Below are 22,257 nucleotides of genomic sequence, written 5' to 3'. Positions count from 1 at the left end.
AGAGCACTTACCCCCAAGACTCTTGGCTCTCCCTTCAGAAAATCCAGCAGAGAGCTATGAGGTCTGTAGGGAAATGCAGTCAATACAGTTTCGTTTGGTTTTATAGTGATGACGTGAGTTGCCCTTCTGTCCTGGGATGTTGACTCCATGATTCGATGCCAGAACTCTAGTGAGAGAAAGAGTGAGCAAACATTGCTGCCCAAATCATGGTCTACCTCTCCACCAGAGTCACATGGAGCCCTTAGAGATGAGCCCTTAGTGATGACTGTACTCAGTAGTAGAACCTCAGAATCATAGTTGAGTCACAGAGTTTTAGAATTCTAGAGCATGCCCAGCCCCCCATCTTCCTGGTGAAAAGTACTGTATCCAGAAGACTTATTCTCTTGTCAATTTGCTTACAAACATATGGTAAACAAAGAATAGATGGTATATACAAAACAAGTCCTTACACATATGTTCATGAGTTATAAAGGAACTAAAACTTATGGAATCTTCCTTATGTTCTGGGAACTGTGTAGAAGGTGTTTTGTTTGTGTTGACATGCACTAACATTTATTCTTTTAACAGTTCTACAATGCTGAAACTGAGGAACAGCAAGGTTATGTCACCCAAAGACATACGGGACAGGGGAAGGGGCAAACTCAACTTGACTTGTCTCCAAAATCTATGTTTTTTAAACTCAACCACGCTTCTGCCCTCCTTTGAAAGGAGTTTCTCGCTTTTACTTGATGAATTTTCTAACTTACTGTTTAACCATATTCCTCTGTATTATAAAAATCAGTAGATAACTTTGAATTTCGATTTTTTTCCATCTTTATTGAGGTATATTTGACAAATAAAAATTATATATATTTAGGGTGTACTACATGTTTTGATATACATATACATTCCAAAATGATTACCACAATCCAGCTAATTAACATATCCATCACTTCACATAATTATCTCTTTTCTTTTTTTGTAGTGAGAACATTTAAAAACATTTAACAATTCTTTGCATTTTCAAATTAAATAAAAAAAAATCAGTAGTAAAGATGCTATGGGACCAGATGGAGTTGCCCCTTTATAATAGAGAATATTTTAGCTTCATAAAGTTAAGCAAAACTAATGATAGTCAAATCCTTCCTGGTTTGAACTACACAAATACTAATTAAAACAACAGAAACTGCCTTTAGAAATTTTGCTTCCCATATTGATCCTTTGAATTTCTAAATTTGTTACAATTTTAACTATGAGATCATGAAGGTAAATTGTTTCATAAAACTAAAACCAATGTATACACATAATAACTTGAGTATTTCCTGGTTTGTAGCGACCATGGAGAGCAGGGTATCTCAAAATTAGCACTGATGGCATTTGGACTCAATAATTCTTTGTTGTAGAAAGTTGTAAGATATATATATTTTAAACTATGCTACTCTTCATTTATTTAGGAAACCTCATATGCATAGAGAGTGCAAAGTTAAACTGCAGCCACACTGGAATTTCCATAATTGCCCAAGAAATTGAGTTTCATGCAGAGGCTCACACAGAACATATTACACAAAGAACAGACAAGATAATTGCAGCAATGACTGGGAAGAAAGAATATGCCCATGTGGTACAAAGTGCAGGGATGATGATCTGAATTACAAAACTGTGCTATAGATCAAAATAGAGCTAATACCCAAATAGACATTATTCTTTTCAGCGTGAGCAACATTTGGCTCCAAGCTAGAAGCAGAAAACATGCCAGTCAGAGATTATCTGTAACTTGTTAAGACTAAGATGTCTTCATTGACTCCTACCCTGAAATGACAGAAGAGAACATAGTTTATGTGCCAACGACTAAATATTCTTTTTTATTTTATTTTATTCATTTATTTAAAATAAATGAATTCAAAGACTATATATAGTCTATTTTTATTTTTATTTATTTTATTTATTTTGAGATGGAGTTTTGTTCTTGTAGGCCAGGCTGGAGTGCAATGGTGCAGTCTCCGCTCACTGCAACCTCCCCCTCCCGGGTTCAAGTGATTCTCCTGCCTCAGCCTCCCAAGTAGCTGGAACTACAGGTGCGCACCACCATGCCTGGCTAATTTTTTGTATTTTTAGTAGAGACAGGGTTTCACCATGTTGACCAGGCTGGTCTCAAACTCCTGACCTCGGGTGATCCACCCACCTCGGCCTCCCAAAGTGCTGGGATTACAGGCGTGAGCCACCGCGCCCAGCCAAGAAGGCCGTTTTTAAACAATAGAATGAGCACCACTGGTTGGTGCCACAGGATTGCAGAGATTTGGGTTTACATGGTAAGATTCATGGGAGGCAGGGACATGCTTGCTGTGTGTTCAGAGGTAATCCTGAGCACTTGAGAAGATCTCTTTGCTGCCTTCCACCTAATGGTTCATGAAAAAGGGCCCAGTAGATCTGTTTCTCAGAGAGTGTCCAGGGCAGAGTAGTTTAATTATATATAGTCTTTAATTTTTAATTAAAGTTTTCTTACAATCCCTAATATGTAATATTTAAGCAATGTGAGTGTGAAAATGATACAGAAACAGCCTGCAGAGTCACACGACTTACCAAATTCACACTAGCATGAGTGCACATTTTCCCTTCTGTGTATCACCTTCTGCTCAGTTTACCCAAAGCAGTTTATAAAGTTTATGACCATTTTGGAAGGCTGGCTGATAATATTTTACTGACTTGGGCTTTGAGGAAATTATTTTCAAGAGCAATTAAATGACGACTCATAGTAAACAAATACAAACAAAAGTTGTTTTTTTTTTTTAAGTTTATTTTACAGTATCTAAAATGGCAGAGATTTCAGGAAAGTCTAATCACACTTGACCATGAGTGTTGGGTTGCTTTTCCTTCCTCTGAGGCCAAGAGTTACTTATATCCAAGACCGTGAAGAACTCTTTTTGACCTGTTGAATATGATCTTGTGACTGGGTCAAGGAAAATGAACTCTAGAAAATATATAATTGGTTAGAATTTTTAAACTTTGATTTTGGAGATTAAAAAAAATAACTCATAATACCTTTTCCCCAAGTTTTGTGTAGTACTAGTTCTTCCAACTTTGCCATATATGTAATTGCAGCAATATTAATTAAAAATAATGCCATTCTCCAGTCTACTAATTATTTTACTATTTTAAATAGGATCATAGTTAAATCATAATTCATCCAAATTCTATAAACATTTCTTTTGTTGTAGTAGCCTTTAGGGGAAATGAAAATATTTTAAAATTGTGGCATCAAGAGCTAAGGTGATATAAGGAAGAGCACAGGGAAGCATAAACAGGACACAGACATTCTAGTAAAGTCTCATCACATTAACAAGGAAACTTGGCTAGGGAGACTCTCTCAGGAGGCAGGTGGCTGGTGGCTGTGTTCCTGATAAAAGTGAGGGGATACACGTTCTCATTCTCAGCCCAATAGTCTGTATCATTCATTTTCTATGTAATTTTATCCAAGCCTTGGTTCTTTCATGAGGGGTTGGGCTATGTGATTTCTAAAGCCAACTAGCTTCATATTAAGCAATTCTCTAACTGGTCTGCTTCCCAGTAGACACCAGCTGATCCCAGATGACCAGAGTGTCCTCCGGAAGGAGCCCATTTATATAAACTCTTTTTTTTTTTTTTTTGAGACTGAGTCTCACTCTGTCACCCAGGCTGCAGTGCAGTTGCAGCTCACTGCAACCTCCACCTCCTGGGTTCAAGCAATTCTCCTGCCTCAGCCTCCCAACTAGCTGGGACTACAGGCGCGTGCCACTGCACCCGGCTAGTTTTTTGTATTTTTAGTAGAGATGGGGTTTCACTTTTAAACTCATTTTTTTTATTATAAAAGTGGCCTTCCACATGCACCTCATGAACAATAATTGATTCTTCTTTTTGCCACTTTTTGAGCCTGGATTATTGTAGCCTGGACCTGAGACACAGCAGGTATCACGTGACATGTCAGCATACTCACCCCAGGGTTGTTGGAGTAGAGCTGTTTCCACCAAAAGACAGAACTGTATGCAGCTAATAAGAGCTCCAGCACAGTGAAGACGAGCATCACCACTAGGACACCCTGCAAATCAGGACATGAATGGCTGGTACCCAACACAAGCTAGCCCTTGTGCCTGACTAAGAGGAGACAGGGCGATGAGGCTCCAGCAATGCAGAGAAAAGGGGACAGGGAAAATTGCTTAATCCTCTTCTCTGCTTTCTCTTTCAGACTTCTTAATAGATGAAGGGAAATAAGCAGCAACTGCATCATCTCAGAACTTTGGTATCCCACGTAACGATAGATGAGAGTAATCTGCCACTTATCTCTGGTTGCTTTTATTATTTTCTTTTTGACTATGGTGTTTTTATTGTCATGATGATATTTCTAGGTGTGTATTTGATTCTGTGTATCCTGCAGTGGTCTCAGTGCATTCCTTCAATCTGAAATCTTGTGTTTTTATTAAATTCTAAAAAATTTCTAGTTATTTACTTTTGCATACACTCTTTTATAATCTCTTACTGGGACTCCTATTAGATATGTATTGAACCTCTCCACTTCCCTGCATCCATCATGCCTTTTAGGCTTTCATCCATCTTTTCCAAACACACATAATGTGTTGTGTTCTGTGTGATTTAATCAAATCTAAATTCCATTTCACTCTTTGTTTCCTTGAATATATTGAATCTGCTGTTTAACTGATCTGCTCAGTTTTTAATTTCAAAGACAATTTTCATTTCCAATTATGTGATTTCATTTTTTCTCAAATGCACATATCTTTTTTTTTTTTCTTTACTGTCCTTTTTTTTTTAAATTTTGGTTTTTTTTTTTTTTTTTTTTAGATAGGGTCTCATTCTGTCACCCAGTCTGGAGTACAATGGTGTGATCTCAGCTCACTGCAACCTCTGCCTCCCCAGTCCAAGCTATTCCCCTGCCACAGCCTCCCAAGTAGCTAGGATTACAGGCGTGCACCACCATCCTTGGCTGATTTTTGTATTTTTAGTAGAGACGGCATTTCACCATGTTGGCCAGGCTGGTCTCAAACTCCTGGCCTCAGGTGATCCACCCGCCTCAGCCTCCCAATGTGCTGGGATTACAGGTGTGAGCCACCACACCTGGCCTGGTTTCTATTACTTTTTGAACATCTTTAATGATTTAAAATGTATTTTCATAATAGCCTTGTTCAAATTATTATGTTATCTCCAATTCTTGAGCTTCTGACTTCCATGTTTCCCCATTTGCTGCTGCTACTCATTTTTTTGTGCTGTTGTTATGTTTCTCATAATATTTTGGTTATTAGATAACTTAAGTGTGTAGACAGTGGTAGTGGTAGGGTTCTTTAATAGGAAGGCATCTTATAAGTTGGGTTTATGGACATCTCCTTAGATAGTAGTTTTAGATTTGATTCTGCTACAACCTTAGAAGTTTCACATATCTTGTAGCAGTTTTTAACTTAATCCCTTTATTTGAGGTTCCCCTATTTTATGTAATTATGAATTCAGATGGCACACTTGCACAAAGCTTAGTGAGCTGATGGAAGATTTTCTTGAAACTTCTTGGGATGTTGGGCAGAATTTTCTTTATATTATTTTCACAAATTGAGTAAATATTCAGTCTCAGCTTTCAACATTTTTGCAGGGTACTCAATATGAGCTTTATGGCTCTGCCCAATGCCAAGTCTTGTCATGGATGTTAAAACCGTGTGATCCTAGCCTCTAACACCAATATTCCTATTCAGACTTCCTTGTTTCTTTGGCCTCAGCTCTTGTATGATGATTTGGCTTTAGGATCCTTCTTAGCTTCTGGAAACTAAGACATTTTTCTTCCTTGATTTGTTTTTCCTTCTGCCCTCTCTTCCTTTCTTCTTCTAACCTTGGCTATATATTTTTTAATTTTTAAAATTTCGTTACTTTTGTTCAGGTAATTGCTGTGTTAATTAACAAAGAGTAGGCCTTTGGAGTCTGCTTAGGCTGCTATGTTGCAACTTCTCTGATATCGTAGGAAGTTCTTTTGGACTCCAGTTGTCTCAGAATGGGAGGCAGTTTGAGGTAATGAAATTCATTTTCTTTAAATTAAACCCCCAATATGCCTCTCCCACCCCCACTGCTTTACCAGATGTCTGTCCTGCACCAGGATGACACTAGGTACTGGGTTTCCTCCAGACGGGTCTCTGTGCTTTTCCACTTCCTCAAGCTCCTGAACCAAAGGGGTTGCTTTTGACAATCTCTGGGTCACATGAGCAGACCCACAGGAGTGCAAAAGCTTGCACACATTTTCTGAGATTTGTGAGATAGATGGATCCAAGGGAATGAGAAATACTACCTTGGGTTCCCTGTGCTCTAACTAGGAGGATTCATAGAGGAAGAAGTCTGTCTTCTTAAAAGGCCACTGGTTTATGGTTTTAACACCATGATACTATATTTATAGGATTGAATAAGCAAGGCTTGTCACCACGAACAGGTAGTGATCATCAAGTTTGGGAGAAAGGTGCCAAGAAAATGCTGCCCAGAGAGGTTGACATTTTTTCTAGAAGTCAAATCCATGATAGGCTGTCTCCCTTCCCACCACTCTCTGTCAGCCCTGTTAGACCAAAGTACAAAATAACTACGTATTTGGACTTAAGGTTCGAGTTTTCTGCCTAACGTAATGTGGCATACAGGCTCGCATTTGAAGATTAACTTAAACACCATAACAGCCTCTGCTAGTCCTCAATTCACTGATGATCAGAAGACAAGCATCTTTAAGGGGTAGGGGCATCCAACCCCTGGAAAAGAACCCAAAAGAGATAATCCCAAATTAAAATATAATTCAAATGAAGAATATTTCTGCCTGTGATGAGTAGGAAGAATATTTCTGCCTGTGATGAGTACAACAAAGGTTGTACTTTAAGAGTTAAACCCATTGAGGTTGGAGTGTTTGTGATAAGAAAGCCCAGGGGATAGACTCCCTACTGTCCTTCTTGATTTCCTCTTTTGACTTTCTATAGTACATCCCCCACACCATGCGGTCAGCAGACAGGCCTCTTCCAACCACAAGTTTTTGTTTATTTCTGTCTGTCTCCAGGCATTCGGACCGACCGACCAGAGACTGCCAGAAAAGCAGAGATTATGCAAAGGGGAGACACAGAGATTTCACATGACAGGATATTCAATCTGAAACTACTCACTGTTAAACTGACATTGGTCAGGAGACAATCTTTGATTTCATATATTGGATAATAGTATTCCGAATAAGGCAATGACGATAGATAATCCATTTCTGAGCCACAATGTTGAGAGGCAGTCCTCAGGGCTACCATGCTGTCAGCAAGGAGGAAGAGGCCTGCCCCTGCAGTAACAGAACTCACTGCATTTGAGGTCAAGCTGCTCAGGTCCTGGAAGAGAAACTCTGCGTTGGGTTCTCATCACAGAATCAGCACGTGACACTATTAGTCCTCTGTCCATTGTACTGCAATGGTGCTTCCTTGGGTCTGTTTCCTTCCTGTTTCCTTGTGTGGGCACAAACTGTGTTTTATTCATCTTTGTATCTCTTGTCACTATTTAGTTAATCATGTGATATAATTAGTAAATGCTTATTGAATAAGAAAATGCATGGATAATTCCTCCTTAGGGAGAGGGGTTCTTGCCCCTTGACTCTCGATAGCACTCAAGATAGAGACAGTGCTGCTCAGGTCACTGCCAACATCTCCCATGACTTCCTCAATAGTCTTAGAATCATTCTGTTGCCTTAAGGGCTTCTAGAATATGGACTTTGGTCCCCTCTGGTAAACTGAATCCATGATTTTGATTTACATAAAAGAGCAGCTTCAGAGAAAAGGTGGAGGCAAACTGGAAAAGTTGGAAAACCTATCTATAGGTCTATGGGAACATAAAATAGACTTTCAATTGACAAGCAATTGATCTTGAATTGACAATCAATATTTGTTCAATATGACAAGCGTATGCCTTCGATCTTCCTAAGTGACAGGGCATGAGGCAGAGGCACATGGGCTTAGACCTTGTGCTTCTCTCTCCACCCATTCACAAACAGAAATATTATCAGTCTCTAGCCACTTTTCTCACAAACCTTGGAGGGAGAAAGGGAGGAAGCAGCTATGAAGCCTTTGCCTCTCTCCATAGCAGACTTTCTCTCTTGCCTGCCACACACCCACAGAGGTGATTTAGGGAAAAGCCACATCCTGACTCAAGAAGATCCAGGGCCTGGCTAGGCACAGATGAGGACACATGGATGGTGCATGAGGCTGGTATATGCTCCTGATGATTGAAGCTGCAGTCTAGAACCCAGGATTATGGAAGAGGGTTTTGAAGAGTTCACAGCATTCACTGGTTGGAGTCATAGTTCTGGACTTAGAATCTGAAAACCTCTCCTCCTATCCTAGCTCTGTCACTGACCCATCTGTCACTGACCCATCTGTGTGCTTGAGCAAGTCCTTCTTACTCTGGGCTTAAGTTATCTCTTTTATAAAATGTGGAAGATGAATCTTCTGATCTCAGAAGTGGCTTCCCAAATGCACTGAATACACAGAAAGGGAAATCTATGCTTGGACTTGACAACAATGTGGGCTCCACAAGTGGGACAAAGAACAACATGTGGGCTCCATTGCTCATATGGTAGCTTTGGGCAAAGATACTGCCCACTGGGACTACTTTTCCTTCAAAGACTCAGCACATGAATCCGTGTCGCTATAGAGCGGGAGTAGAAAAGGGCAGGACAACCATCCTTCCCAACATACATTGTCTTCCAATGATGCTTAAACAGAGAGGAGCATGTGCTGGAAACCTCACACAGAGCCTGGCACATCAGTGTCTTTGCTAGTGAATCTTCATGCTACGGGAGAATCCTTTCTCCTAAAATGTAGAAGAGGAGTTGGGAAATGGTGTGGTGAATGTGGTTCTCATAGGCCTGATCCAACTGTAGGTAGGTATTCCAGCTTCTTCAGTTTGCTTCTGTCTTTTCTCTGAAGCTGCTCCTTTAAGTAAGAAGACATACATTGGGTTTCTAGGGAGGGACCAAAGGTCATATTCTAGAAGCACTCAGGGCAATATAATAATTCTAAAGTTGTTGAGGAAGCCAGGGGAATGTTGGCAGTGGCATGAGTGGTATTGTCTTTGAGTTTGGTGCTGCAATCAGTGCTGACAGTGCAGACATCCCCCTCACCTCTACTCCATCACCCTTATTTTCTCCCACCTTACTTTAAACTGATTTTTTTTTCTCGAACATCCAATTATCAAGCATGGGTCTTTGGATGGAAATAATGTCCTTCAGCCTGGAAAAAGATGGCAACACCCTCTTCTGACAGAGGAATGAATGCCTCTCCACGTGATATTTGACTGAATGAGGTTTATTTCAGTTGCTTAAATAGTAGAAATTTGAAAATACATCATGGACTTCTTTCAACTTGTTGCCATGGTCACAGAGTAGGGTAAACCAGTTATCCTGGTTTGCCTGGGAAGTAAGGGGTTTCCCAGGATATAGGCTTTCTGGGTTAAAACTGAGACAGTCCTGGGGAAACCAAGACAATTGGTCACTCTGACACTGAAGGGCTAGAATTTGTGTGAAGTCCCAACTCTATGAATGGGGACATTTGGCATCAAAAAGAACCCCAGGAGGCAGGTTTTATAGAAAAAAGGATCTGTAGGCTCTCTCTGGGATGGGTGGCTACCTTATTCAAGGTCAAGGTTACAAGCTGTAAAGAGTCCATGGTACATTTAAAAATGTACACTTTTTAAATAACTGAGGTAAACCTCCTCCAAGCTTGGAATAGAATCCAGGAGCACCATTTTGTAGAAGAAAGAGCACTGATCTAGAAGGCAAGAAATTTGGGCTCTACTCTTGGTTCTATCAATGGGACAGCCAGGAAAATCTGGGCTTCCTAGCCTGTTCTAAGCTTTATCTCCCTAAATTGTAAAATAGGGATTTTTAAACTAGAAGAATTAACTCTGACGTTCCTTCAATTCCAACCAGCTGAGATTTGATGGTCCTTATACTTACAAAGGGCTTAGTTGATTGTTTTCCAGAGATAATTGAGAGGGATCCAGTAATGCCAAACTGCTCAGAAAAGAGAGAAATGGATCAGTTCAGTTGTCTTGTGGAAATGTGCCCACCATGTCACTGTCAATCACTTAATCAAAAAGTGATGTTCTCACTCATAGGAGGGAATTGAACAATGAGAACACATGGACACAGGAAGGGGAACATCACACACCAGGGCCTGTTGTGGGATGGGGGGAGGGGGGAGGAATAGCATTTGGAGATATACCTAATGTTAAATGACGAGTTACTGGGTGCAGCACACCGACATGGCACATGTATGCATATGTAACAAACCTGCATGTTGTGCACATGTACCCTAAAACTTAGAGTATAATAATAAAAATTAAAAATTACATATCATTTCCAAACCAAAAAAAAAAGTGATGTTGGAAAACTTTTAGGGAGAGAATATTGCAGAAATCATGTGGATGTATATTGCTAGAGAGGCCTAATTCCCACCTGATATAAGAATGTCTATATTGACTTTGAATGACATGCAGATGCACAGAGGGGTTGGATTTGTTTTAGTGGAAATCGCTAGGAACCGAGAAGGCCTGGAGAAAAGGTGTACATGGGAAGGAGAAGAGTGTTACTAAATTACAGCATTGAAAGAGAGGAGGTTGAGATGGACCAATGACTTGAATGGACAGAGAGATTGGAACAGCCAACAGAAGCACTCAGGAAAGAGGCTCTGATGGGACAAGGTGCAGAAACACATGGACTGGAAGTTATTGGTGTGTGTTGCTTGAGTCAGAATGGGAGTTGAGGAAAGTGGGAAGAGCAGGCTCAGACATGAAGTCTTTATCATAAAGCCCCAGAAATCAGTATTTAATCTCAGTGGTATTAAAGATCCAGCTGGCAGAGGAAGGGTATTCTGAGAAGCTGAAAATTTGCTTAAGTGTGTGGCTTGGATATTGAATAATCACAGGCAAAGAGGGTCCAGTATGAGCTAATGCTAGCTTCTCTAAGGAGATGTGGGGCCCACAACCACTGGTTGTAGGAGAAGTCAAGGACAAATTGTGCTCTGGGGCAGGAGCAGGGCCTCCTTACATGACTGCACAGTTTGTGGTCACACAGGGACTGTATCCACACAGAAGTGGTACCTTAGTACAGTTCATCTGCCCAGAATATTTGCTTTTTATCCTTTGTACAAAATGCTACGTGGAGAAAAAATAACCCTTTGTGGGAAGTGTGAGTCTTCCCTGGCCACTCTCTGAAAAACAGATCTACTGGGCCCTTTTTCATGAGCCATTAGGTGGAAGGCAGCAAAGAGAGTTTCTCAAGTGCTCAGGGTTACCTCTGGACACACAGCAAGCATGTCCCTTCCTCCCATGAATCTTACCCTTGTTAATCCAAATCTCTGCAAACCTGTGGCATCAACCAGTGGTGCTCGTTTTATTGTTTAAAAATGGCCTTCTCACTCTCTACCTGAAAAGTTAATTATTCTTACAATGGAGGGAATCCAATGGCCTCATCAAAGCCTCAAAGAGGGATATGGAAAAGCATCCACTTTTCTAGAGGTATGCGGTAATGCCAGGTAAGAAATTCTGTGCTGGTATACTCGTTGTATTACCATTCCCTCTTGCCCCCTGCTCTGCAGGAAGACAGATTAAGTCTCTCTGCTGCTCTTCTTGAATAGGGGAAATGTGATGTGGGGCAATGATAGAAGGAAAGTCAGGGCCTTGCCGTCTTTTGCCTCCTGGCCTCTTGGAGTCTGAGTCACTCCACGACTATGCACCTGGTTAGCATTTATAAAGCATGTCCCCTCTTAGAGTCCCCATTCTACTCACACACAGAGCTCCTAAAAATGGGTACCCAGACATCAAAGTGGTGGAAATTGCTGGATTGAAGTGGGAGGGGTAGGGAGCAAAAACCAAGATGGCCCCCAGACTTGAAATCATCAGGCAACACAGGATCTGGACAGTCTACAAGAGAGAAGACAGGAAATCTAGACTGCACTTCAAACAGATAAAAGTGATTATTTGAATGCACATTGTAAAGTATAAGGAGTATAAAGTACATTATAATTTGTTATATTAAAGAGGAAAAATGTTACAAGGAGCCAATCAATATGCTTCTAGAGGAAGTCATATATAGCTAACCTTTTCTTTTCTGATAGGATTATTAAACTAGCAAATCGGAAAGTGATCATACACACATTTTAACATTTTTTGAAAAAGATACTTGACAGTTTTTAAATTTATTTTCTTGAAAAGTAGATAAAAAAGTTGTCCAGTGAGGTGGAAATAGAGAGCAAACTTTTCACAGGAGTGTTAATGAAGAGCTTTTTCAGTTGAAATTAGATAGAGCAGGTCATCTCTTCTGCTGTAATTCATCTTATTTTGTTCATCATTGGATTTTAATAATAATTATTTCGCAAGTGGAAGAACTGAAGTTTAGCTGTTAGCTTGCTCTAAAGCCCATGCTTTTGCTCATAGTTTAATGCACGTGCAATTGAAAGATGATGCAAACATAGGAGAAATAAAAAAAGTCAACCATTCATATCATCAACAGTTATTGAATACCACAACAGGTATGTTGTGTGCCACGCACGAGGGAATGAAGCAAATGAAAATCACTACCATTGGAGAGCTTATATGTGTACTATGTCTTGTCTGTAAAGGTACAGACAAGTTCCATGCAAGGCCCAATAGAGTTAAGAGCAAAGTAGTAGGACATGAGGCTTGTGAAGTACTGGAGGCATGGTGCAAACTATGTAGGGATTTTTAGGCTATGTTTTACCAACTTTGCTTTTCATTTTGAGCAAAAAAGGAATCCCACTGGATAATTTTGAGCCAACAGAATACATTATCTAACTTTCATTTTTAAAAGATTACCCTACCTGCTGTACTAAGAATAGATCGTAAAGAAACAGGGCAGGGAGATCCATCTAAATAGGCAGCAAATCGGACCTGGGTATTATAAGAGGGTATTCAAAACCACATGGAGATTAAAGTTCTGGATATGAGGGATGATGATCTGGGACAGTTGGATGTCTTATAGTTACTCATATGAATGGGGAAAAAATGGGTCATGCGATTAGTCTTGATCGTCTCATCTCAAAATATTTGAAAAATGAGCTCAAAGTTAATTTAATCATATTGAGTAAAATCCATATGGTTAAATAGAAAATTTTTACTGTACTAACGACAAAATAAGAAAGACTAATTTGTGGCTGGGCACGGTGGCTTATGCCTGTAATGCCAGCACTTTGGGAGGCCAAGGCAGGTGGATCACAAGGTCAGGACCAGGCTGGCCAATATGGTGAAACCCCATCTCTACTAAGAATACAAAAATTAGCTGGGCATGGTGGCATGCACCCATAGTCCCAGCTACTCGGGAGGCTGAGGCAGAAGAATCACTTGAACCCAGGAGGTGGAGGTTGCAGTGAGCTGAGATCGTGCCACTGCACTCCAGCCTGGGTGACAAAGGGAGATTCCGTCTCAAAATAAATAAATACATAAATAAATAAAATAAGAAAGACTAACCTGTTAATTGTGAAGCATGCTAGTGAAAAAGATCTAGTGGTTTTAGTTTCTAGAAACTGCTGCAGAGGACATAGTCTTCCCTTAAAGCTCCATTTCATGTCCTCATTAGCCTGGACTCAGCCAGAGAAGAGTGAAAGAGTTTCCCAGACCCACTGTAGATCTGTAGTCTACATACATTTACAAAGTATTTTCTCAATATTCCCCTTATAATGAGGTGGACTTACCCCAAGAACGGTGGTTTCTGTTGGCAGCCCGTTCTGCAGGTAATCTTCGTTTTGGTACATGTGTCCAGGTTTCTCTCTTTGAGGAATAGTGATGCCCTTTGGTGTAAAGCTGTCAAAAACTCCCGTGGTTTGGGATTGCAACAGCATGATGCTGATGATGCTGGAAGAGGCATCAAACTCAGTTACTTCCCAAGGTTTGACTTACAGACATAAGCTCCCCAGGGACCATACTTTGTAGGAACTTAAGAAGGTATTTGCCATTATTCCAAGGCTGGTTGTCCTTCAGAAACAAAACATGGGGATCAGTGGAGCATTGGAAAGCGGGCATGTTGGGCACAGTTCATCCATTGTGGTCAAGAAGCATGTCACTGGGAGAGTACTGTACACATTTTGAGGGGTCCCACAATTGAGAGGTGAGCAAATCACATAGAACTTGCTTTGTAGCCCTGAATGTGTCCATCTCCCTCTCCCTCCAATGACCTCTGCTTCCAGCTTCCCTTCCCTATCTCTTGTGTCTCTGCTTCACTTGTGCTACCTTCTCCCACCACATCTTCCAGGATTACACTTTTATGCTACACCTGCACTGATCAGTCTTCTACTCCAGTCTTCATTTTATCTTCATAAAAATGTTGAGGACGAATGCTGTTCCACTTTCCTTTCCTATAGCAAGATGGCCTGTCCCATCCAGAATCTTCCTCCTTGCTTATATTGGCTTTGTAATTAGTAATGTAAACATTTACTGAACTCCTGCTGAATTCCAAGCATTAGACCATTGCAGCTCTAATCCTTATAACAACCCTGTAACTTACATGTTATTAAATCAATTTTGTACATTAGAAACCTGGGGCTAATAAGCTCAAGTGACCTCCATTGAATGAAATAGTCACATAAAGTACTTAGCCTGGCACTTAGAATGTGTTCAATATATGGTAGCAAATATTAACAGCCTGCGTTTACATGACTGGATTGAGACTTATCTGGCTCAGTGGCTTGTGATATTTTTTTCTCTATGCCATGTTAATTCTCCTCCTCTTCCTCTTCCTTCTTTTCTTCCTTCCTAACATTTCCAGTTCCCTTGTAGATTCCAGGAGCAACTCAGCAGCATTGCTGGGCCTCTGTGGTGTCAGCAACAAGGCTCAGCACCTGAAATGTTGCCCAGATTTGTTTTCAGCTCAGCATTCTCCCTACTGAAGGCCAGAGTTTAGTTAAAGGCTTGTGATCCTTGAAAGGTGCCACAGCTCTGCTGCCTGACATTTTGCCTCAATGTGTTGGTGCTTTAGGAATGGTTCCGGCCTCTCTTGGGTGGAGTGAATAACATGTAAAAATTGGAAATGACACCTAGAATCTCTTCCTAGTGAGGGAGATGGAAAAGTGCACTGAGATTGGAGTCCAATGCCTAGGCGTCTAGTTGCACATCTGAGCATATGTCTTGGAGTCCAGTCCTATGTTCAGATCCCATGTCCACCAGTTACTGCTAAACTCACCCTGGGCAAGGTATTTTCACCACTTCATAGGTTTGTGATACAGGTTAGATAACATGACACATATAATGGACTCAACATAGGGGGAGGCATGTGATAAACTCCCAAAATATATCAGTTTTATCTAATATTCATTGGAAGCCCAGTTCTGATACTGATGAGCTGGCCGTGGACAGGATACTTTCCCTCATTCATCCCCAATTTCCTTATCTGTAAAATAGGGATAATGACACTATCCTGCAGGACTCTTGTGAGGATTGAATGACATACGTGAGTGCCTTTTGTTGTAACTCTCTGAGTTTTATCAGGTGTTCCATAATAATCAATCCATGTTTGGACCTCCGTTTTATTTCTACTTGTAGATCTGTGCCTTAGTCTAGTTTCTCATGCTGTCTGGGCATGAAGTACTTTATCTGAAGAATTATTAAACCTAAAGTTCTCTTTGTTTAAGGAGATAATTTTTATTTCTTGGAATTTTGAAATCTGGGTAGAAGTGTGGGTGAGGTTACATGTCCTGTGAGGGGAAAAATGTTGAAGCTGAATCCCCGCAGTGGAGCCAGGGTGAGCCTTCCAGCACATCTTTAAAGCCAGAGAAGGAGAAAAAGTCTCAAGCTTAGAGAAATTCTAGGTTTCAGAATCAAACAGTAGTTCATGGTAAAATGATAATCATTGCTAACACTGATTGGGTATGTACTATGAATGTGGCATTCTCTTAAGAGCTTTGTGACAGTCTCATTTAATCTGCACTCTCAGAGATGGGTGCTGAACTCTGAAGATAATAAAAATGAGGCTTGGAGAGGTGAAATAGCTTGCACAAGATTGCTTATCTAGCAGGTAGTGGAGGCAAGATTTGGGCACAGGCCATCTAACACCAGAGCTCTTCTATATCCCTGTAGGTCTGTGCTTGCCCGGCTAGCTACACCTGATTCTCATCCTCTCTATTGTTCCTCCCCTATTGTTGAAGCATTGGCTGCCACTCATCAGTTCCATATCCTCCCCCAGGGACATTGCGATCTTAGGGAATATAGGTTGAAGATTCCTATTTCCCAAATTGCTTTCATGTTGTAGAAACTTGGCTTTTACCTTGCTCTGTGTGGCTCAATAGCCCAAATATACCAACTAGACTCCTTCCTACTAGTCTTCGTCACCAGCCTCCTGAATTCTGGGTTCCTTTCTTTATTTTTCGAATCTCATACCCAAGGACTGCAGAAAATGCTTGATTCTCAGCCTGAAGCTAGGACTCGAAAGTTTTTTTAAATTTTTTTATTTTTTTATTATACTTTAGGTTTTAGGGTACATGTGCACAATGTGCAGGTTTGTTACATATGTATCCATGTGCCATGTTGTTTTGCTGCACCCATTAACTCGTCATTTAGCATTAGGTATATCTCCAAATGCCGTCCCTCCCCCCTCCCCCACCCCACAACAGTCCCCGGAGTGTGATGTTCCCCTTCCTGTGTCCATGAGTTCTCATTGTTCAATTCCCACCTATGAGTGAGAACATGTGGTGTTTGGTTTTTTGTCCTTGCGATAGTTTACTGAGAATGATGTTTTCCAGTTTCATCCATGTCCCTACAAAGGACATGAACTCATCATTTTTTATGGCTGCATAGTATTCCATGGTGTATATGTGCCACATTTTCTTAATCCAGTCTATCGTTGTTGGACATTTGGGTTGGTTCCAAGTCTTTGCTATTGTGAATAGTGCCGCAATAAACATACGTGTGCATGTGTCTTTATAGCAGCATGATTTATAGTCCTTTCGGTATATACCCAGTAATGGGATGGCTGGGTCAAATGGTATTTCTAGTTCTAGATCCCTGAGGAATCGCCACACTGACTTCCACAATGGTTGAACTAGTTTACAGTCCCACCAACAGTGTAAAAGTGTTCCTATTTCTCCACATCCTCTCCAGCACCTGTTGTTTCCTGACTTTTTAATGATGGCCATTCTAACTGGTGTGAGATGGTATCTCACTGTGGTTTTGATTTGCATTTCTCTGATGGCCAGTGATGATGAGCATTTTTTCGTGTGTTTTTTGGCTGCATAAATGTCTTCAGTCCAGGACCCGATGGATTCACAGCCGAATTCTACCAGAGGTACAAGGAGGAACTGGTACCATTCCTTCTGAAACTATTCCAATTGATAGAAAAAGAGGGAATCCTCCCTAACACATTTTATGAAGCCGGCATTGTCCTGATACCAAAGCCTGGCAGAGACATAACCAAAAAAGAGAATTTCAGACCAATGTCCTTGATGAACATTGATGCAAAAATCCTCAATAAAATACTGGCAAACCGAATCCAGCAGCACATCAAAAAGCTTATACACCATGATCAAGTGGGCTTCATCCCTGGGATGCAAGGCTGGTTCAACATATGCAAATCAATAAATGTAATCCAGCATATAAACAGAACCAAAGACAAAAAGCACATGATTATCTCAATAGATGCAGAAAAGGCCTTTGACAAAATTCAACAACCCTTCATGCTAAAAACTCTCAATAAATTAGGTATTGATGGGACGTATCTCAAAATTGTAAGAGCTACCTATGACAAACCCACAGCCAATATCATACTGAATGGGCAAAAACTGGAAGCATTCCCTTTGAAAACTGGCACAAGACAGGGATGCCCTCTCTCACCACTCCTATTCAACATAGTGCTGGAAGTTCTGGCCAGAGCAATCAGGCAGGAGAAGGAAATAAAGGGTATTCAGTTAGGAAAAGAGGAAGTCAAATTGTCCCTGTTTGCAGATGACATGATTGTATATCTAGAAAACCCCATCGTCTCAGTCCAAAATCTCCTTAAGCTGATTAGCAACTTCAGCAAAGTCTCAGGATACAAAATCAATGTACAAAAATCACAAGCATTCTTGTACACCAATCACAGACAAACAGAGAGCCAAATCATGAGTGAACTCCCATTCACAATTGCTTCAAAGAGAATAAAATACCTAGGAATCCAACTTACAAGGGATATGAAGGACCTCTTCAAGGAGAACTACAAACCACTGCTCAATGAAATAAAAGAGGATACAAACAAATGGAAGAACATTCCATGCTCATGAGTTGGAAGAATCAATATCGTGAAAATGGCCATACTGCCCAAGGTAATTTATAGATTCAATGCCATCCCCATCAAGCTACCAATGACTTTCTTCACAGAATTGGAAAAAACTACTTTAAAGTTCATATGGAACCAAAAAAGAGCCCACATCGCCAAGTCAATCCTAAGCCAAAAGAACAAAGCTGGAGGCATCATGCTACCTGACTTCAAACTATACTACAGGGCTACAGTAACCAAAACAGCATGGTACTGGTACCACAACAGAGACATAGATCAATGGAACAGAACAGAGCCCTCAGAAATGATGCCACATATCTACAACTATCTGATCTTTGACAAACCCGACAAAAACAAGCAATGGGGAAAGGATTCCCTATTTAATAAATGGTGCTGGGAAAACTGGCTAGCCATATGTAGAAAGCTGAAACCAGATCCCTTCCTTACACCTTATACAAAAATTAATTCAAGATGGATTAAAGACTTACATGTTAGACCTAAAACCATTAAAATCCTACAAGAAAACCTAGGCAATACCATTCAGGACATAGGCGTGGGCAAGGACTTCATGTCTAAAACACCAAAAGCAATGGCAACAAAAGCCAAAATTGACAAATGGGCTCTAATTAAACTAAAGAGCTTCTGCACAGCAAAAGAAACAACCATCAGAGTGAACAGGCAACCTACAGAATGGGAGAAAATTTTTGCAACCTACTCATCTGACAAAGGGCTAATATCCAGAATCTATAATGAACTCAAACAAATTTACAAGAAAAAAACAAACAACCCCATCAAAAAGTGGGCAAAGGACATGAACAGACACTTCTTGAAAGTTTAATTGATACTTTCAGGGTACAGCCTATCTGATACCATGAACATTTATTTTCCTTTGTTATTTCTTAACTGTTTGTTCTGTTTGAAAGAGTGCATAAACTACCACCATTACAAGGGAATACAGTTTGAAGAAGAAAACAAATTAGCTCCTTAACTTTCAACTGCCACCCAATCAGTCTTGTTTCCTACACACATATTCTTTACATTCTCTCTTCCCATCTGTCACTTTGTCTCTCTCCTCTTTATGTATGTTCACAGACATTCACAACTCTGCGGAAATAGTCATTCTATCCATGCCATTTTATACCTGTTCTTTTTGCACTCAACATTATTCTGTAGACATCTTTGACCAATGAATAGAAATAATAAAAATCCTAAATGTAAAAGCAAATGATAGATTCTGATACATGGCACAACATGGATGAACCTTGAAGACAATATGGCAAGTGAAATAATCCAGTCACAAAAGGACAAATATTGAATGATTCTACTTAACGTGAGGCCCCTAGAAGAGTCAAATTCACAGAAAGTAGAATGGTGGTTGCTGGGGGCTCGGGGGAGAGGGGAATGGAAAGCTATTGTTTAATGGGCATGGAGTTCCAGTTTGGGAAGACAAGAAAGTTCTGGAATTGGGTGGTGGTGATGGTTGCACAATGGTGTGAATATGCTTAATGCCACTGAACTGTACAACTAAAAATGGTTAAGGCTGGGTGCAGCGGCTCATGCCTGTAATCCTAGCACTTTGGGAGGCTAAGGCGGGCAGATCACCTGAGGTCAGGAATTCAAGACCAGTGTGGCCAACATGGTGAAACCCCGTCTCTACTAAAAAAAATACAAAAATTAGCCGGGCATGATGGTGAGTGCCTATAATCCCAGCTACTTAGGAGGCTGAGATGGGAGAATCGCTTGAACCCAGAAGATGGTGGTTGCAGTGAGCTGAGATCACGCCACTGCCCTCTAGCCTGGGTGGCCGAGCAAAACTCTTTCTCAATTAAAAAACAAACAAACAAACACACATGGTTAAAACGCTACAATTATTTTAAGTATATTTTACTACAACAAAAAAGCTAAATGGTATATTTAAATAAATGGAGGTCTCTAGATTCATTTAACCAATCACATATTCATGACTATTTAGGTGGTTTCTATTTTTTCTTTTTGCCAGTATGAACAATGCAATAATGAACATCTTTGCACTTTTGTGATGCCTCCTGCATTTAATTATCTCAGAATGACGCATGGAAGTGGATTTATTACATTTAAATCTATGACACTTAAATTTTGATACACGTTGCTACTTTTAGGAGGAATCCTAGATAACCAAGATTCTTTATGTTTCACGAAAGTCTCCAGACTGATGCTATCATCTCCAAACACCACAGTCTGAGAGGACACTTTGTCCTTCCACATTTGCCTTGTGTAGATAGACTGGAGGGATCCACACCTTTCAAGACAGCTCTAAAATCCGTGCTTTGAAGATAAATCATGACATGGAGGTCAACAGCTCTGCCCAGCAATTTTCTGTATTACAGAATTAGAGTAGGACCATGGGGTTCTAATGCAAGATTCAGTCTAATTGCATAGTATTTGTTGAGAGTAGACTCTGTGTAAGACTGAGTGACACACCAGGAGAATGCAGAACATTGAGGAAAATCACCTCAATGAGGGAAACCTAAGAATGGTTTTACCCAATTTTCTTATTTGACAAGTGAGTAAACTGAGACCCAAAAAGGGGACTGAGCTGACGCTCCAACTCACACAGGTGGTCAGAATCAGAGACAGGATGATAATCCAATTCCCCGGCTGTCTTTTCAAAAGCACACAATCTTCCCCAAAAGTCATGATCTAAACCAAGGTGCCTACCTGTTCTCGCAGCAGCCTGGTCCTGTGTGCTGTGGCTGGGGGTCAGCTCACCTCTGGGGAGCGCTCAGCTGGAACCTCCCACTGGCTGTTCCTGCCAGAACGATCTTGGTGCTCTGCTCCTCAGCCTCTGAGACTTCCTGTCCCTTTCTTAGAGCAGTATTTATGATTACACAGGATGTGAATTTTGCTGTACTTACAGACAGTTGATATATAAAAAGTGCCTCTGCTTCCTCTTTCTAAATTCTGAGGTCTGGAAAAATGACACAAGATAGAAGTGACATATGAGAAAAAGACCTTTGTGCAGACTAGTGATTTGTACGGTCCCAGTTAAAATTCATTTTCCCTACTCCTACATAGAATTATGTAAGTCATCTAGTTTTGCTTAGCCTGAGTTTTCTTGTCTATTAAATGGCGGATGGATAATAATAATTCCACTCTGTGGATGTTGGGAGAATTAAAGAAAAAAGATGCAAAGAGTTTACAAAAAGTAGACACTTAATAAATATTGATAATAGTAATGTTAATTTTGAATTTTGGAGAATCTATTCTCTCACTTTCCAGGTTCTTGGTAAGCTGAAAGCAACCTGTGGAAAATTCCGTGTCTCCTTGTTACTTCTTTTGGGTGTTTCCATTCTCCGTCTTTGGCCTCATGCTCAGGGAAGTCCAGGCACATCTTGGGAAAGACGCCAGTGGACTGGAGTTAGAGGCAGAGTCATCAGGCTCCACACAAACTCATATTTAGGGAAGCATTTGTTGTTGAGGGGACACTGTTGCCACTTTCACATCCCTTTTAAGGCTTCTTGTAGACTAGCCATTGTTCAGAAGGGTAGGGTTTAAGATGGCTCTGGGACGTGCAGCAGCTGGCGGCACAACATGCTCCATATACAGTCTCCATTTCCTGAAGGGTGGCAAGGCTGTCCCCTAAGAGAGGAGCAAACCTAAGCCTGGGAGATTTAAATAACTCATAAAGTACTTGGAGGGTATTTTAGTCCAGTTCTTCTCCAAATGAGGTGATATTGCTGAAGGAATCAGCCCCCAGTCACATGTCTAGTCTGTGGAAGAGGCAGGAATCTAATTCACATCTCTTGGCACTGAGGTCTGGGCTTGCTTCATGGCAAGAATCTGCCATTTGGTCAACATCTTTTTTTTTTTTTTTTTTTTTTTTGAGATGGAGTTTTTTGTCCTTGTTGCTCAGGCTGGAGTGCAATGGTGCAATCTTGGCTCACTGTAACCTCCACCTCTCAGGTTCAAGCAATTCTCCTGCCTCAGCCTACCCAGTAGCTGGGACTACAGGTGCCCAC

At 40.7% G+C, this 22,257-nt stretch overlaps 2 protein-coding genes across 5 annotated transcripts in view; both read right to left on the bottom strand.

The window, feature by feature from the left end:
- MS4A14 (membrane spanning 4-domains A14) overlaps nt 1-7,206 on the bottom strand; it is a 28,191-nt gene extending 20,985 nt beyond the window's left edge. Inside the window, 2 exon segments of the mRNA XM_003275218.4 lie at nt 12-166; nt 7,134-7,206. Of these exon segments, the coding sequence (XP_003275266.3) occupies nt 12-149 (138 nt within the window). The 5' untranslated portion in view covers nt 150-166; nt 7,134-7,206.
- MS4A7 (membrane spanning 4-domains A7) lies at nt 790-21,142 on the bottom strand. 4 transcript variants are annotated; one of them, XM_030810879.1, is made up of 7 exons: nt 21,008-21,086; nt 13,713-13,872; nt 11,791-11,925; nt 9,959-10,015; nt 7,134-7,340; nt 3,950-4,051; nt 2,736-2,947 (listed from the first exon to the last, which is right to left on the bottom strand). In XM_030810879.1, exons 2-7 carry the CDS (start codon nt 13,857-13,859, stop codon nt 2,873-2,875), a joined length of 723 nt encoding a protein of 240 aa, XP_030666739.1. In that variant the 5' UTR covers nt 13,860-13,872; nt 21,008-21,086; the 3' UTR covers nt 2,736-2,872. The 4 variants fall into 4 exon arrangements, with proteins under 4 accessions (XP_003275264.2, XP_030666739.1, XP_003275265.2 ...); XM_030810878.1 differs by having other exon boundaries at nt 2,744-2,947; nt 20,957-21,142; XM_003275216.2 differs by lacking the exon at nt 11,791-11,925 and having other exon boundaries at nt 790-2,947; nt 20,957-21,139.
- Between the last annotated feature and the right edge of the window lie 1,115 nt (nt 21,143-22,257).

The sequence above is a fragment of the Nomascus leucogenys genome, chromosome 4 (genome assembly GCF_006542625.1).
Source record: "Nomascus leucogenys isolate Asia chromosome 4, Asia_NLE_v1, whole genome shotgun sequence".
NCBI classification, from domain to species: Eukaryota; Metazoa; Chordata; class Mammalia; order Primates; family Hylobatidae; genus Nomascus; species Nomascus leucogenys.
The sequence above is the reverse complement of the archived record's forward strand: the minus strand, read 5'-3'. Positions and strand labels throughout refer to the sequence as shown.

Excerpts from the sequence above, each read along its gene's own strand:
- MS4A7 (XM_030810878.1), bottom strand. The coding sequence starts at position 13,859 with ATGCTGTTGCAATCCCAAACCACGGGAGTTTTTGACAGCTTTACACCA. Across the intron at positions 11,926-13,712 it reads CAGAAACCACCGTTCTTGGG|ACTGTCCAGATCCTGTGTTG; the intron begins GTAAGTCCACCT and ends TCTCTCTTGTAG. Across the intron at positions 2,948-3,949 it reads TCTACTCCAACAACCCTGGG|AGTTCATTTTCCTTGACCCA; the intron begins GTGAGTATGCTG and ends TATATTTTCTAG.